General features: G+C 55.6%; 1 protein-coding gene across 1 annotated transcript in view; it reads right to left on the bottom strand.

Moving 5' to 3' along the window:
• The window catches only part of CMIP (c-Maf inducing protein), a 241356-nt gene that overhangs the window by 31617 nt on the left and 193121 nt on the right, over window positions 1-16618 (bottom strand). The window contains exons 6-9 of the mRNA XM_058528354.1: window positions 15537-15599; window positions 12974-13054; window positions 4609-4712; window positions 3000-3104 (exon numbers count right to left, since the gene is read on the bottom strand). Coding sequence (XP_058384337.1) covers window positions 3000-3104; window positions 4609-4712; window positions 12974-13054; window positions 15537-15599 — 353 coding nt within the window. The remainder of the gene's footprint in view (window positions 1-2999; window positions 3105-4608; window positions 4713-12973; window positions 13055-15536; window positions 15600-16618) is intronic.

Below are 16618 nucleotides of genomic sequence, written 5' to 3'. Positions count from 1 at the left end.
AAACACTCCCACCAGAACCGAAGTCGAGCCCCCGGTGTGCGATCACTGACTGTGGGATTGGGAAGGGGTGTGCTTCCAAATGCAGCGAACGCCCCAGGCTGCGGCCCCCAGGGATGACTTAAACACGGTGCAGGCGTCCCTGAAGCTCGGTGCAGAGCCACAGGACTTCTCAAACAGCCCTGTAACGACCACCCACCGGACCAGGACTCCCTCCCTCGGCACAGACATTTCGGGCCCATCAGACGGTTCAGCTAATTCTCTGTGTGGCTGCCCTGCGCGTAGCAGCGGCTTTCACAGCAATCCCGGGCTCCAGCAGCGCCCCTCCTCCTGCCCAAGTTGGGGCACCCCAAAATGTCTCCAGATGTCACCAAATATCCCCTGGGGGCCAAAACTGCCCCCAGTTGAGAATCACTGACTGGATCAAGCTGTAAACATTTCCAGGAACCCAGAAGCTTCTCTCACGCCCTTCTGCCGAACTCCCCACCCCAAAGGTGGCCTACTCTGGCCTCTGTCGCCTCAGATTCACCCTGCGTGTTCCTGAACTTCAAGGAAAAAGAATCACACAGTACGCGTCTCAGCAACGTCACGTTCGTGAGATGGAGTCGCGGTTTGCCTGTTACACTGCACTTTCATCCTTGCTGCTGCGTGGTCTTCCTTTGTGTGAACAGACCACAACTTACTGACCCACTCTACTGCTGCAGGGCACTGGGGTCGAGGCAGATTGTAGTCTGGGCTGTTACAGACGATGCTGCTATCAACCTCCTCTGCAGCCGGGCTGGAGACTCCTGGCCGTAGGCCTTGATAATGACGCCTCCCCGAGCAAACCACACCATACCCGCTTGCTTGCTCGCTCCCACGCCTCCACCTGCTGCTACACCACTTGCTCTGGTTCACTGTTGTGCCTTCAGCACCTGGCACGCAACGGGCCCTCACTGTGGGAGCGCTGACTGGGTGAGAGGAGGACGGGGGCTGGCTGCTGCTGGCCCTGATCTTCTATCTGTGCAACAGTGTGAGCAGTTCCTAACCCTGGTTCTTTCCACCTCTGCTCTTATCCTGGGGGAGAGATTTCCAGCGTCCTTGTCCTGCTCCCTGCTCCCGAGTCAGGGAAACCTTGGCCTAGGGCACCCGGCAGGGCTTCGGAGACGCAGAGGGCAAACTCTGGGATCTGCCGTTTCCTGCTCCTCCCGTCGCCCCCACCCGAGTCCCAGCTCAGGCGTCCATGGAGTGGGCCCAGGGAGGCTGCAATGAGTCAGAGGCTTCAGGAGGAAAAGGAGCCTGAGGGTGTGTGGGGGGGACACGGCTCAGGCCTTTCCTGCTCCACAGGGTGGCCTGAGTGTGAAATGCATGCAGATCAGCTCCAGACCTAGCGTGTGCGAGGCCAAGGCAGGTGACCATCCATGCACAAAGGGATGCTGGGATGGTCGTACAGGCTGTGCACTGCCCTCTCACCTTCCTCTTCCTTTTCTTCTCCTCCTTTCCTTTTAATATAACATGCTATAGGGCACAGAAAGGCACTTGGGAATGACCAGAATGACACCTTCATGCTCTGGCCCCGAGGGTACTATCGCCTCTTTCTAAACAGGGAAATGATTCAAGATTGGACATGATCTCCCCTGAATATCAGGACCTGGGGCTGAGGACATTAAAAAATAGTAATCCTCCCTTCTCAAGCCCTGTCATAAGAAAATACTGTCTTATTAAGGTTCCTTTGCAGCCTCTTCCCCAAGAACTCAAAGTACAGTGTTTGTTTTAGGAGCCCCATTTGCACAGGTTTTCAGTGACTCAGAATGCTCCACTGCCTTTTCTTTGAGGAAGGACTGAAATACAATCCTGCTATGCCTCAGCTCTAGCAGTGCCTAGACACGTTTTGGTCCCCCTGGAATTGTGCAGTGTGCCACTTGAACAACTGGACAGGATGGCTGCAGCAGATGCCATCTGGGCCCTGCATATCATATCCTCTCCAGTGACCCCAGAGGTCACCGTAGAAAGTTCTACACAAACTAATGGCATCCACGTCACTCTGCATCCCAGGGCAATCCTCAATCAGGGAGGGATGGGAGCTGGTGAGTAACTACCCTAGCGTCATGGTCCCTCAGGGGAATGACTCTGTTTCACAGTCTCCCGGGAGGCCCCAGTGGAGAATGCACAGGTGCCCACAGTCGTGGCCTGCTTATTAACAGACTCTATTGGCTGTCCTCCCTTCCCAGGCTCCCTTCCAGTGCTGCCTGGGGTCACTTTCCTAATAAGCTGTTTGTGCCCAACGCAGTGGCCCTGCCACGCCCTCTTCCAGCCACTCTCCACCACACTGCCCCATTTTATTGTTTTCACACATTTCTCACATCTGACACGACCCTGCGTATTCACTGGTCCATCATCTCCTTGCTGCAGCAGAGCTCCAAGGCGGAAGGGAACCTGTGGACTTGTTTACCCCCCCGGCACCCAGCGCCATGCCCGGTGCATAGCAGGCACTCCAGAAACATGTAAGACCGCAGCGAATAAGCTTCTCTGCTTACAGATGAGGTGAAAGGGAGTAGACCTTATTGCGACCCCCTAGTGCACACTCATGCACACTTTCACACCTACATGTGCACACATTTACACGCATGCAGACTCACACATATTCATAAACATGTGCATACATGCCCACACACTCTCACACACATACGTACACGCCCCAATGAATGTGCCAGGTGGTGAGAAATCTTCAGAATAAAACACTTGCTCCTGAAACCAAGTCAACACAACGGGCTTGCAGCGGCCAGTGTTGATTCCTGGTATTTGCTTTTCCAGTAACATCCCTGGGTCTGGGTCCCGGAACCAATGAGCACATGGGATTTGGCACACACACTGGAGGCAGCGTGGTGACAGCCACTCCACCTCCCTGGCCTGGTCAGATGTGTACCAGCCACCATCCTTAGTGACTTGGCCCCTCCCTGTCCCCCCCCCCGGGGTGGTAGAGGGGCCCCACCCAGGCCCTCCCAGTGTCGGCGGCGACTGACCTGTTGATGAACTCTTCATAGCAGGAGTAGATGGCGGCCAGGCACACAGCCACCAGGTTGGGCAGGACCCGGGGGTGGGGGCAGTGCCCCGTGGGGCCGTGCATGCTGGAAAAGAGCAGAGGGCAGGGTGAGGAGGCGGCTGCAGGAGCGACGCCCACGGCAGGGAGGCAGGGGGAGGCCGGGGCTCTGGTCAGGCAGAGCCGAGCGGGTAGGTCGGGTCCCAGCTCTGCAGGTACAGGCAGCAGAGAGCCAAGCTCCAGGCTGTGGGCTCCAGACAGGGGTAGGGTGCCTGGGTTCAAGGCCAGGTGAGCGGCCTTGGCAAGCTACTTCAACTCTCCACTCTCAGTTTCCTTAGCTCTAAAATGGGGACAACAGCCCCCTCTTCAATGAATTACAGTAAAGACCCCTTTTTTAACTTATGGGAAGACTTTGCATGTGGTGGTCATATGTCCTGGGATAGACACTTTTATGCCTGGTGGTTCTGGAATAATTATTGACAACACCTCATTTTGCTCTCAGAAGCGGCCTGCCTTGGAAGAAAAATTATCATGGTCACCCTGGCCTAGCATGGGGTCTGGGACACAGTTGTTAGGTCCTCCACAAATGCCAAGTATTGTTATTTATCATGGCTATGTCTGTGCCTCAGTTTTCCACCTGTAAAATGGGGCTAATACCCCTAGCCCTGGGGCTATTTGGGGCCTGGGGATAACACCTGTTACGTTCCTGGAAAACTGTTATGGCCACAGGGACGAAGAGAGGCCGGGCCTGAAACCTTTCACGAACCTTCACTGGGGGATCTAAAGGGACCCTGAGGCACCAAGGCTCCCGCAGGAGGACACATCACTTGGGGCTGGAAATGTTTTGTGCTGCCACGTGAGTGTATTTGGAACTGGCTCAAACAGCCTCTTCTGATTTTCTTAAGAAACGAGAAGAGTCGTGAGGACGACTGCTAACACTCCCGCCACGCTTACGCGTGGTTCTTAGTGTCTCCCGTATCAGCACACTGAACCCTCACGTTAACTGATCGAATGGAAACTACGGTTCTCACTTTACAGATGAGGAAACTGAGGCACAGGGAGAAAATTAAAAATCAAAGCAAAAGCAAAAAACCCCCCAAACACCAGACGGGAGTAAGAACCAGAATATTTGGCTTCCTCCTGGCCAAGTTTGGGAGGTGGCTCTTCAAGTCCCTGAAGATGACTCTCCGGGGCCACCAGGAGAGCATTTACTACACACCCGGCACCCACAGCCCGAGGGAGCAGAAATCTACACATTATTCAGGGCTGTCACCACTTCCTCACTGAGCACCAGGCACTGTGCTAGGGGCTTCCTTGTAGATCATTTTATTTAATCACACAATTTATCCTCTGTGAAGAGCAGAGGAAACAGGATCAGAGAGGTACAGTGACTGGCTCAGTGTCACACAGCAAGTGTCTCAGACCACACGTGGTCGGGAGGATCCAGAGGAGACCCTCGTAGAAGAAGAGATGATGGGGGCCCTTGAACACCACCCTGGCTCTCCTCTGGGCACCAATGGAGAGAGTGGTTCTGGGGGAGAGGAAAGCTGGCTCGCAGGCCAGGGTGGGGAGGGGTCGGCTGGGAGACCCACCTCTGAATGAACTTCTTCACCACTTCCATCCCCGCGTTGAGCTCGTTCAAGGCAAGGATGTACTCCTGAGTAAAGAGCCTCAGGCGCGGGCACTTCCCAAAGTCCTGCGGAGAGAGCAGAGCGCAGGAGTCGGGACCCGCTGCAGCGGAGGCCAGGAGACCAGAGGGGTGGTGGGGCCCTGCTGTGCCCAGAGCTGCTAGGGTGGAAGGCAATGGGGAGACACCGACGACCTTCTCTTTCTAGAAAGCACATGCATTTTTCACTTCAAAGAACTGGCCCGTCACACTCTTGCTTACACCCTTGGATGGCTGCCTGTGGAGACGTCCCAGCACAGTGGCACTTACAGCCACTCCACTGGCGTGGCACCAACCCACCCTCGTGGAAGGGCAGGGGTCAGCGTGCCACACAGACGTGCTCAGAGGACAGCCAAGCTGGGGCTTCGCTTCTGCATGGCCGTGATGTCAAGCCAGGCCTCCAACAACCCTTGGGGAGTCTAGAAACTCTTCTTCTGCAGCCGCCTGGGAGTTTCTGGGCCCCCTGCTTTCTGGGAGCTATTATCTGAGGCCATTCAGCACGGCAAAGTCAGGCGCTGCCCCAAGCTGGGGGCATCAATTTGGGGGGTTTGGGACTTCCTGGGGGTACAGAGGAGGCAAAGGTAGCTGGACAAATATAGCTCCCTGTGTCCCCAATCACTGTCGTCCTCAGTGAAGAGACACTGCTCCTTCTCCTGAGTGAGGGCGGAAAAGCGGCTCAAGAACCAGACATGGCCCCAAGGCAGAATGGTTCCCAGGCGTGGGCTCCGGCTCTAGGTGGCCCCAGCCACGCACTGGGCCCCAGAATTAAACTTCATGACCCTTCGATGACCTTGTCCTTTCAATGGTAGAAAAAGCCACCCTCAAAAGGCACGTGGGATCCAAAAGGCAGATGAGACAGATGGATGAGCTCGAAAAAGGCTGGCTAGACAAGTGAGGGTGAATGTGAGAGGGACGTGAGTGTGGGAAAGAGGTGTGTATGTGTGTGTGTGAGGGAGAGAGAGAGAGGTGGAGTGTGGGTGAAGGTGTGTGTGTGTGTATCTGTAAAACAGAGAGGTGGAGTTTGGGAGGAGGAGTGTGTGTGTGAGAGAGGTGGACTGTGGGGGGAGGCGTGTGTGTGTGTGAGAGAGGTGGAGTGTGGGAGGAGGCGTGTGTGTGAGAGAGGTGGAGTGCGGGAGGAGGCGTGTGTGTGAGGTGGAGTGCGGGAGGAGGAGTGTGTGTGTGTGTGAGGTGGAGTGCGGGAGGAGGCGTGTGTGTGATGTGGAGTGCGGCAGGAGGCGTGTGTGTGTGAGGTGGAGTGTGGGAGGAGGCGTGTGTGTGAGGTGGAGTGTGGGAGGAGGCGTGTGTGTGAGGTGGAGTGCGGGAGGAGGCGTGTGTGTGTGTGAGGTGGAGTGCGGGAGGAGGCGTGTGTGTGAGAGAGGTGGAGTGCGGGAGGAGGCGTGTGTGTGAGGTGGAGTGTGGGAGGAGGCGTGTGTGTGTGTGAGGTGGAGTGCGGGAGGAGGCGTGTGTGTGTGTGAGGTGGAGTGCGGGAGGAGGCGTGTGTGTGAGGTGGAGTGCGGGAGGAGGCGTGTGTGTGAGGTGGAGTGCGGGAGGAGGCGTGTGTGTGAGAGAGGTGGAGTGTGGGGGGAGGCGTGTGTGTGTGTGAGGTGGAGTGTGGGAGGAGGCGTGTGTGTGTGTGAGGTGGAGTGCGGGAGGAGGCGTGTGTGTGAGAGAGGTGGAGTGCGGGAGGAGGCGTGTGTGTGTGAGGTGGAGTGCGGGAGGAGGCGTGTGTGTGAGGTGGAGTGCGGGAGGAGGCGTGTGTGTGAGAGAGGTGGAGTGCGGGAGGAGGCGTGTGTGTGTGTGAGGTGGAGTGCGGGAGGAGGCGCGTGTGTGTGTGAGGTGGAGTGCGGGAGGAGGAGTGTGTGTGTGAGAGAGGTGGAGTGCGGGAGGAGGCGTGTGTGTGAGGTGGAGTGTGGGGGGAGGCGTGTGTGTGAGGTGGAGTGCGGGAGGAGGCGTGTGTGTGAGGTGGAGTGTGGGAGGAGGAGTGTGTGTGTGAGAGAGGTGGAGTGCGGGAGGAGGCGTGTGTGTGAGGTGGAGTGCGGGAGGAGGCGTGTGTGTGAGGTGGAGTGCGGGAGGAGGCGTGTGTGTGAGGTGGAGTGCGGGAGGAGGCGTGTGTGTGAGGTGGAGTGCGGGAGGAGGCGTGTGTGTGAGAGAGGTGGAGTGCGGGAGGAGAGGCGTGTGTGTGTGTGAGGTGGAGTGTGGGAGGAGGCGTGTGTGCGTGAGGTGGAGTGTGGGAGGAGGAGGCGTGTGTGTGTGTGATGTGGAGTGTGGGGGGAGGCGTGTGTGAGAGAGGTGGAGTGCGGGAGGAGGCGTGTGTGTGTGTGAGGTGGAGTGTGGGAGGAGGCGTGTGTGTGTGTGAGGTGGAGTGTGGGAGGAGGCGTGTGTGTGTGTGAGGTGGAGTGCGGGAGGAGAGGCGTGTGTGCGTGAGGTGGAGTGCGGGAGGAGGCGTGTGTGTGTGTGAGGTGGAGTGTGGGAGGAGGCGTGTGTGTGTGTGAGGTGGAGTGTGGGAGGAGGCGTGTGTGTGTGTGAGGTGGAGTGTGGGAGGAGGCGTGTGTGTGTGTGAGGTGGAGTGTGGGAGGAGGCGTGTGTGTGTGTGAGGTGGAGTGCGGGAGGAGAAGGCGTGTGTGTGTGTGAGGTGGAGTGTGGGAGGAGGCGTGTGTGTGTGTGAGGTGGAGTGTGGGAGGAGGCGTGTGTGTGTGTGAGGTGGAGTGTGGGAGGAGGCGTGTGTGTGTGTGAGGTGGAGTGTGGGAGGAGGCGTGTGTGCGTGAGGTGGAGTGTGGGAGGAGGAGGCGTGTGTGTGTGTGATGTGGAGTGTGGGGGGAGGCGTGTGTGAGAGAGGTGGAGTGCGGGAGGAGGCGTGTGTGTGTGTGAGGTGGAGTGTGGGAGGAGGCGTGTGTGTGTGTGAGGTGGAGTGTGGGAGGAGGCGTGTGTGTGTGTGAGGTGGAGTGCGGGAGGAGAGGCGTGTGTGCGTGAGGTGGAGTGTGGGAGGAGGAGGCGTGTGTGTGTGTGATGTGGAGTGTGGGAGGAGGCGTGTGTGTGAGGTGGAGTGCGGGAGGAGGCGTGTGTGTGTGTGAGGTGGAGTGCGGGAGGAGGCGTGTGTGTGAGAGAGGTGGAGTGTGGGAGGAGGCGTGTGTGTGAGGTGGAGTGCGGGAGGAGGCGTGTGTGTGAGGTGGAGTGCGGGAGGAGGCGTGTGTGTGAGGTGGAGTGCGGGAGGAGGCGTGTGTGTGAGGTGGAGTGCGGGAGGAGGCGTGTGTGTGAGGTGGAGTGCGGGAGGAGGCGTGTGTGTGAGGTGGAGTGCGGGAGGAGGCGTGTGTGTGTGTGAGGTGGAGTGCGGGAGGAGGCGCGTGTGTGTGTGAGGTGGAGTGCGGGAGGAGGAGTGTGTGTGTGAGAGAGGTGGAGTGCGGGAGGAGGCGTGTGTGTGAGGTGGAGTGCGGGAGGAGGCGTGTGTGTGAGGTGGAGTGCGGGAGGAGGCGTGTGTGTGTGTGAGGTGGAGTGTGGGAGGAGTGTGTGTGTGTGTGAGGTGGAGTGCGGGAGGAGAGGCGTGTGTGCGTGAGGTGGAGTGTGGGAGGAGGAGGCGTGTGTGTGTGTGATGTGGAGTGTGGGGGGAGGCGTGTGTGAGAGAGGTGGAGTGCGGGAGGAGGCGTGTGTGTGTGTGAGGTGGAGTGTGGGAGGAGGCGTGTGTGTGTGTGAGGTGGAGTGCGGGAGGAGGCGCGTGTGTGTGTGACGTGGAGTGCGGGAGGAGGTGCCCGCGCGTGTGAGCTGGGGCCCGGGAGGGCAGGTGTGCGCTGGGCGGGGAGCGGGGCGGAGGGCAGGTGGCCGGGTGTGGCTGCAGCCAGGCTGGAAGGGCAGCGGCAGGAGGCGGGAGGAGGAATGACCCGCAATGTAGGAACGCGGCGCTCCCAGCGCGGGAGGAGACCGCACTCCGGCTCCATCAGCTGGTTGGGCTGCAAACGGGCGCCTCAGCTCACGGCAGCTTGAAGCCTAACTCAGGGGCATGGAGCAGCACAGAGGGACCCCTGCTGCTCCAATGAGCGACAACGTTGGAGACGGATGTGTTCTCAGGGTCCCCATCGCAGCAAAGCAGCGGGGCGGGCGAAGGAGCTCAGCTAAGCGTGGAAGGCAAACCCCCGCGGTGGCTGGCGGCTGGAGACTTGTCAGAAGGAATAACACAGATGGTGTAGCTGAGAGCAGCGTCGCCAGCAAAGGACCCTGCTCCCGTTCCACGTCCGCCACTAGGGACCCGGCAGCTTTGTTACTGGACTTCTAAACCCACGGTCTCTGCATTTGAACAGTCAGGAGGGCAAGTCACAGTGTGTTCTTAGCCCAACTCTTTCCGGAAAAAGGACGTGGTTGACCAGCGAGACATCAGAGGGAAGCCTGGTGGTCTCCAGACTCATCCTCCTGTCCCTCCTCCTGCCCCTGCTCAGTGGAAGCCACTTAAAAAACACCTGAATCAGGACTCAAATCTACAATAAAGACAGCGGAGACTTTCCTTGCGGATCTCACTGACCCCGCGGGCCTCATGCAAGCGCTGAGCAGAACGCGTGCCTACCACTCCCCCCCGCCAGCTCACAGGAGCAAGAGTCTAGAGCTGCCTGCTGCTTCCTCACCTGGAGTCCAAGGGGCGGAATTATGGTCCTCGCGACAACGGGGGGGCTCATCTGCTTACATCCTGCCCACTAGGATTATTCCTTCAGATACAGGGGGCAGCAGAAGCCACGGAGAAAGCTCAGAAGGAACACACATGTGCGTGCACAGGCATACACACCCACACACACACACGCACACACACAGACACGCGTGAAGAGGAGACTGAAGCTTGACTGTGCTTTCAAATTGAGGAAGACACTCAGGGTCCCCTAGTTCCCAGGAAAAGAGTGACAGGAAACCTGTGTGGCCCTGGGCTGCCATGCCCCTCTCTAGGCCTCAATGTCCCCGCTGTGGAATGAGGGTTGGAAGAACCAATCTCTAAGCCCCCTTCCACCTCCAGGGATTTATGATTCTATGAAAACAGCTTCAACTGAGCCCTGCTAAAGGTAACAGCCGTCAAATTTGCTATTAGATTTCTGGATAGTCAAGGTATTTCCTAGGAAATGAACATTATGAACGGCTCTGGTGGCCTTTTGACATGTGCGTGAAGGATATTTTACCTCTTTGGAAGAGTCAAATATGCTCCCCTTGGAAAGTAAGATCACCCAGTGGTCCACTAGGGACCACAGCCACATCTTCTTGCCTCCTTTGCCTCAAGAACATTCAAATGAGTGGCATGTGGGCAGAGAGACCAGTCATTCTTGGGGATACAGTTTAACGAACTGTTCGAATCAGATCTCCAGGGGAACATACTAAAGGACTGTTTCCATTTGCATCTAATTTTTCTTTCGGCCTAGCAAGGAACACTCTTGGAGACTCTTAACCTCTCTAAGCTTCAGTTTGCTCATCCATGAAATGGGCACATGATATATTTGCAAGAGATGCACTCCAAGAATAGGGGAAGCTCTGAAATCTCAGAACACCACCGTGGACTATGATTGCCCCCACTTCCCAAATGTTCAAGTGCCTCCTTAATGAGAAACACTGCCTGTGGGGTGAAGAGAAGTCCCTGTTTACGCTACACGCCAGGTGCGTGGCGGGCGGCAGGTTAGGCACACTCACTACTCAGTGACTCTACCCCTTACGCCAGCTGTGAACCCCAGCTCCACAACGGCGTATGTGGCCCACAGCCAATGACTAGGCTTTGGGGAGCGTTACATGAGTGACGCCCGAGGTCTGCTGGGCTCCCTTCACCTGGCAGAGGCCACAGTCACTGCTCCACACGTCTGTTCTGCAGGAGGGCCCAGTCCCCCTCGGTCCTGTCTGCAGTCCTCTTCCGACAGTTCATAGGCAGTCCCCAGTAATCAGCAGATGCCCAGAGCAAAGTGGGAGCACACTGGTTCACAACATCCCCAGACGCTGAAGCTCACTTGGGAGGAGTCCTTTCAAAGTGAAGTGAGGATTCACGCCTGAGGGTCCCTGATCTCTGTCCCTGATTTGCCAAAACAGATGCTATAAATTCTGGATTTACCCAGTAGCTGTTCTGATTTTTACCCAGAAAATTATTACATGGTCAGCACTTTAGGCCTATAAAACTAACCAAATATAAGGGAAATGATGTATGGTTAAGCCGTGGGAGCCTGTCTGAATTCTGGCTTTTTCCCCTTTGAGGGCAGATGTCCGAGAGAAGCCTTATTAAATGGTCTATGGACTACCATGGAATATGCAAAAATGTTTCTGTGCCGGAGGAGGCCTGGACTGGCCAAGTACCCCCTGGGGGTGCGGCTCTGTCACTGACAAGTGGTGATGCGTAAAGGTCCTTTGCAAAAGAAACTCCAGAACCTTTGCTCTGGACTCACCTCACACCACAGCCACAGGGATTTTAAAGTTAACAGAGTCCCTTTCCTCCCAGCTGGCTGAAGCCAGAGAGTGTCCTTGAAACTATGAAAGCCCAAAGTAAGGCAGAAATCTCCCTCAGTGGGGAGTTTGCTAGTCCTGGAGAAAGAATCAGATGGAGTATCCCTCTTCCCTGTGTTCAGAAAATACGAAATACATTTATCTCAAATCAAAGAGGATCTCAGAAATAAGCAACTGTTCAATTATGGTGTGTGATTGCTCAGGGTCGAGAATGGTAAACAGAATTCGTATGTTACCAGCACGGGTTCAGCTGGTAGTGGCTGCCTGGAATGCTGTGTTGAGAAAGATGAAGCTATCTCTGGGCTCTGCTGGAAGAGTGCTGTAATCAACTAATGATATCTGCCATGAGTGTTGGGGGGAGAGTAGCACACGTGTCATGCATTTCCATTTCTGACTGGGGTAGGTTGTATAATTTCTTTAGGGTCATGGTATGGAGACAGGAAAGCTACCTCACAAACTAAACTGTTGCAGGTCATTCTTTTTCAGAGTTGTTTTCACATGCTGAATCTTGACAGGGCTCGGGGGCAGGAGTCATGGGCACCCCACAACTAATTAAGTGGCTCAACCTGAGCTGCAATTACACAGATGCCTCCGCATCACCCATGTGACTTTGGTCGAGGCCGTGACTGGCTCAGTAGAGCACGTTGGAAGACTGGCCCTCGCTTCAGACTCCTTGCTCCTTAGGGCCACCTGTGAGCACCACATCCACTCATAGATTCCCTGAGTAACCTATGGAATCTTCTGGATCTCAGCCTCCTCATCTGTAAAAGGAAGTCATGGGGCTGTCATGACAGCTGAATGATATAATATACTTGAGCATCACACTACGTCTGGCTCTAAGAAGGTGTTCAATGAACATCTGTGAGTAGATGTTAGTTACGCTTATTCCCAGCTGTGGCCCCTGGGGCCAGTTAGCAGACCTTGCTAAGCCTCAGTTTCCCCCTTTGTAATATGGAGAAAACAATGATATTTGCTGCTCTCACTGGATTGAGGAGAGAACGCAAAGGGGCACACACATCACAAGCGTAATTCTGCTATAAGTATGCAACTAAACTCTGCCACTATTTTTTTTTTAACTAACCAAAGACCATACTTTATTTAGATTTCCTTAGTCTTTCCCTAATGTCCTTTTTCTGTCCCAGGATCCCATCCAGGATCCCACATTACATTCATTTAGTCATCATGTCCCCTTAGGCTCCTCTGGGTGGTGACAGTTTCTCAGACTTTCCTTGTTTTCGATGACCTGGACAGTTTTGAGGAGGCCTGGTCAGGTGTGCTGTAGAATGCCCCTCGGTTGGGATTGGTCTGCTGTTTTTCTCTTGATTAGACTGGGGTTACGGGTTTGAGAGAGGAAAACCTGAGAGGTACAGTGCCCTTCTCCTCACCCCACATCAAGGGTGTATGCTATCCCCATGGCTTATCACTGTTGGTGGTGACCTTGACCCCTGGCCAGGGCGTGACAGCCTGGGTCCTCCACCACACAGTCTCTCTCTTCCCCTTTCCATACTGTACATTCTGAGGGGACGTCACTATGGGCAGCCCCCACCTAAGGAGAAAGGAGTTCCCCCTCCTTGAGGGCGGAGCATCTTCAGACATTATTTGTGACTCTACACACGGGAGACTTATCTCTTCCCGCCCAGCCAGAGTGTTTTCGTTATTCTTACCTACCGTGAAAAGATTCTTTCTGTTGAAAAATAATACAGCCAAGCAGGACAGGCTGTACGAGAACCCCCACTTAAAGAGAATCCCAACCCCAGGTTCTGGCTGTCATGCCCCAAATCTTTGGAAAAGTGACAGGCCGGCATTGGCCTCCCCCAGCTCCGCGGTCAGGGTGTCAGGAAACCTACCATGTTATGCTTGAGGATTCTCTGGACCACGGGGGTGAACACTTCGATGACCACCATGGACCGGGGCCGCTCTCTGCAGTGCTGGGGAGAGAGGACACGGTCAGCGCCGAGCTCAGCAGGGTCCAGCCAGGCCACGCGGGCTGCGAACGCCCTGCATGGTCTGTGGCTGCCAGCAGGGCCCGCAGGCACCCAGCCCACAGTGGTCCCTGGGCTCCCTTGCTGAAAACTGCTGCATAGCTCTTTTTTCATTTTTTTGGAGAAAAGTGGATGGGGATGGGATCTTTCGTCTGCTTTTTGTTTTGATCTGGAAGTCTGAGATGGTTTCTGACGGTCCAGACAGGAGTCTGTTCTGACACGACCCCTATTTAACAGAGTGAGGCTTTCGCAGCGCTAACACTCGGAGTGTGCGGTCTCAGAGAGGAGTCTTGTGAACATTGGGTGCGTGAACACCAGGGGGTTAGCGTTTGGACACCAGCATCTTGACAATTCTGTGACTTTTCAATTCCCGGCTTTGATGAGCCGGTAGCAGTCTGCAGGCCAAATGCAGCTCTCAGACATATCTGATTTCACCAGCATGGTGTTTTGTTTTTCAAATTGAAGCTGAAGGCCCTCGGGCGGAGCAGACAAGGTCCCCTGCTCCAATACATTGCTAACCCGCCTGGACCTGAAGGTGCTGAGTTTCCAACCCCTGGATGAGGACATCGGATCTGGGATCTTAGAAATCAGGGAAATCCAAGACAAATAACCCTTCCTCAGATCTTGGGGTCTCGGCCTTGAAGTCCGGCAGGAGAGGCTGCCCGGGCATGTCCAGAGAGCCGGCCCAGAGTGGACTCACTAAGGGCGGCTCTGTTTCCCTCAAACTCTCCTGTGGGCAGGCTGTGCCTCCGACACCCCAGAGGGAAAACCACCCGAAGGCTCAGGGGCCCATGTAGCTGAGACCTCTCCCTCCACAGGGCAGGGCAGCCCTCTATTTTAGGACCAACGGGGCGTTCTATCAGGGAATGCCAAAAAGGATGGTTCCTTCTACATCACTGTTTCTCAAACTGTGCTACCAGGAACCCCCAGGTATGATTTACTTTGAACAATGGTCCATTGTTCTAGAACAAAAGTTTGAAAACTGTGAGGTCTGGGAGAAACCACACAGTTTGAGAAGAGAACAAGGAGCAGATGTGGATTCACTTGGACAAAATATCGAGAGAGGAGATGACCCGCTGCGACAGGTGAGGGAGCAGCCGGCCATTCTCTCAGGAGCCCACACACCAGGCTGTCTGACCCCACCCTGCCCAGGGGTGTGACGTCCTCGAACTGAGGGCAGGAGGCCCAGCTTAGTTGTCTTCAGTCTCACAAGCTGCTAGTTCTTCCCCATGTGCCCTAAGGGCCGCTGCCCATGTGTAGGCACGCTCTTGCACACACACACGGGCAGGCCCAACTGTACACTCGGGCCCTCACCCACCGGCACCACCTTTGGACCAGAGGGCACACACTGGCAGATGCACACGTTAAGAATAGGGGTGTGTTCCAGGCCTGAAATGCACCCTGGGCACTTGGGGCCAGCAGGCAGGGCGCCCCCTCTGCTTTGCGGGTCCCTGGAAAAAGCCTCCTGATGGAGAGTCAGGGCCAAAGAGGACGACACTACCCTGTCTCCCTAAAGCTCACACCCCCTGACAAACACAGAGAGAGTGCGCTCCTCAGGTGGGGGCCAGGGGCACAGGGCAGGGGTGGGCAATGAGGGCACCACCGTCCCCTTTCCTCCAGAAATGATCAGGCCTCTCAGCGGCCCGCTCTGCCATGCCCATGCTTGTCTCACTGGTGGACACAGCCCAGAACCCCCAAAGGACAGTGTGTGGCTGTGGATGGAGGCTGGGGTCCCGAATCCTGTGCCCACGGGAGCCAGGGAGGGAATAAACACAGGTGAAATAAGTCAGCAGGAGGCAGACCAGAGGAACCAGCAAACCTAGGCCCTGAGTCTTTCAAGGACATCAAATTGTTACATAAAAAACCACACAGCAAAGAACTAAACAGGAGTGTGTGCTGGCTCAGGCCCCGGTCGCTGAGGTGTTTTCAGAATGAGGGATGCCTGGTCCCCGACGTGCTCTGGGCGTGTTCTGGGTAAATCCCCCTGGATGTCCTGCTCTGCGGCTCCTCCAAGCTAAGCTGGCATCCCCTGCCTGCTTCCTCTGCTCAGGGAAAGCCCCACAGCCGTGCCCCCATGGTGGGCCAGCTCAGAGGAGCCTTGGCTAATAATAACCCAGCTCTGACGTCAGGAGCCCAGGAAATCTGCTGCAAACTTCCCAAGAGAACCACGAAGATATTCCAAAGAAAAGCCAGCACTCTGCCCTGACCCACTGGTTTGGACCCTGGGCCTCATTTATCACCTGACTGGCAGAGAGCAGGCTGTAACCCTAAGAACAGGACACCTGGCTGGCCTTCCAGCTGTGTCCAGGGCTTTGACCCCAGTCCATGGGGCCTGGGTTTTCTGCAAACTGTCCAAAGCCAACCCTCAGGGTGTACACATAGAGGAGTCTGGCCCTGCAAACACAGCCCCCCTTCAGCAACGCCTTACCTTGCAAAAGAATTCACAGAGATCTGGTGGTGGATGGTTGTTTTCCAGCAAAGGAGCGATGGCCTGAAAGACAACGAACAAATGTCAGCCTGAGTCTCTGGGAGGGAATCGTATGGGAGGTGTGTGTCTACATAAGACTCAGGATGGAAACAACCTCCCTCCAGCCACCTCTGTCACCCTCTGGGCAGAAAAGGCCCATTCTCTAACTTACAGGCCTCACTTTTTAGGGGTGATGTCTCCCATTGAGAAGCTGATAAAAAAGCTCTGGTTGCACTCCCCCAAAAATATACACCAACAATAACGCATGTCACTTTAGGGGTTCCATGACTTGCTGACGTCCTTCCACGTCCCCCTCAGACAACAGTCCCCAACTACGAGGCAGGGTAGCGTAGTGGTTGTAAGCCAGCCCTGGGTGAGTTCTACTCAAGTGTTTACTACGAGTGTGATCATGAGAGCAAGTTCTTCCTCTCTCTGAACCCCAGGTTCCCACCAGGAAGGTGGAGTAGAGAGAGCCGCTGTGAGGATGCACAGAGAGGGCTCTCAGCCCTGCCCTGGCGACATCTGGGGCCAGCCGTTCCTTGTGGTGGGGCTGTCCTGTGCATTGTAGGATGTTCAGCAGCATCCCTTGCCTGGACACACTAGGTGCCAGTAGCACCCCCAACCCAGTTGTGACAACTGAAAATGTGTCCAGACACACTTCATTTTATATTCAGGGGGGCTGACGATCTAATGCCCTTGAACCCACTGCTTCCCAAGCCTTCTTAGGCTGGCTGCACAGTTGTCACTGGTTTCCACTACCATTCCTGTGCACGGTTCCAGTGACCCGAATGATGTTTGATTCTTGATTTTTCTGCTCCTTTCATAATTTTTGTTTTAATGATTTTGCTGAATTTCAAATTCCAATTAAGAAATTTGAACAATTAAAAAAAAAATGTGTCCCGACTTTGCCAAATGCCCCCTGGGGGACAAAATTGGCCCCGACTGAGAACCCCTGGTATATAAAGTGCCTCTCACAGAGCTGGAGAAGAGGCCAGCTCTCAATAAGTGTAGTTACTGGATGGTTAATGCCTATGTGAAGTCCA

Source organism: Diceros bicornis, chromosome 32, assembly GCF_020826845.1.
Source record: "Diceros bicornis minor isolate mBicDic1 chromosome 32, mDicBic1.mat.cur, whole genome shotgun sequence".
Taxonomy (NCBI): domain Eukaryota; kingdom Metazoa; phylum Chordata; class Mammalia; order Perissodactyla; family Rhinocerotidae; genus Diceros; species Diceros bicornis.
Note: the sequence above shows the minus strand (reverse complement) of the source record. Positions and strands in the feature narration are given on the sequence as shown.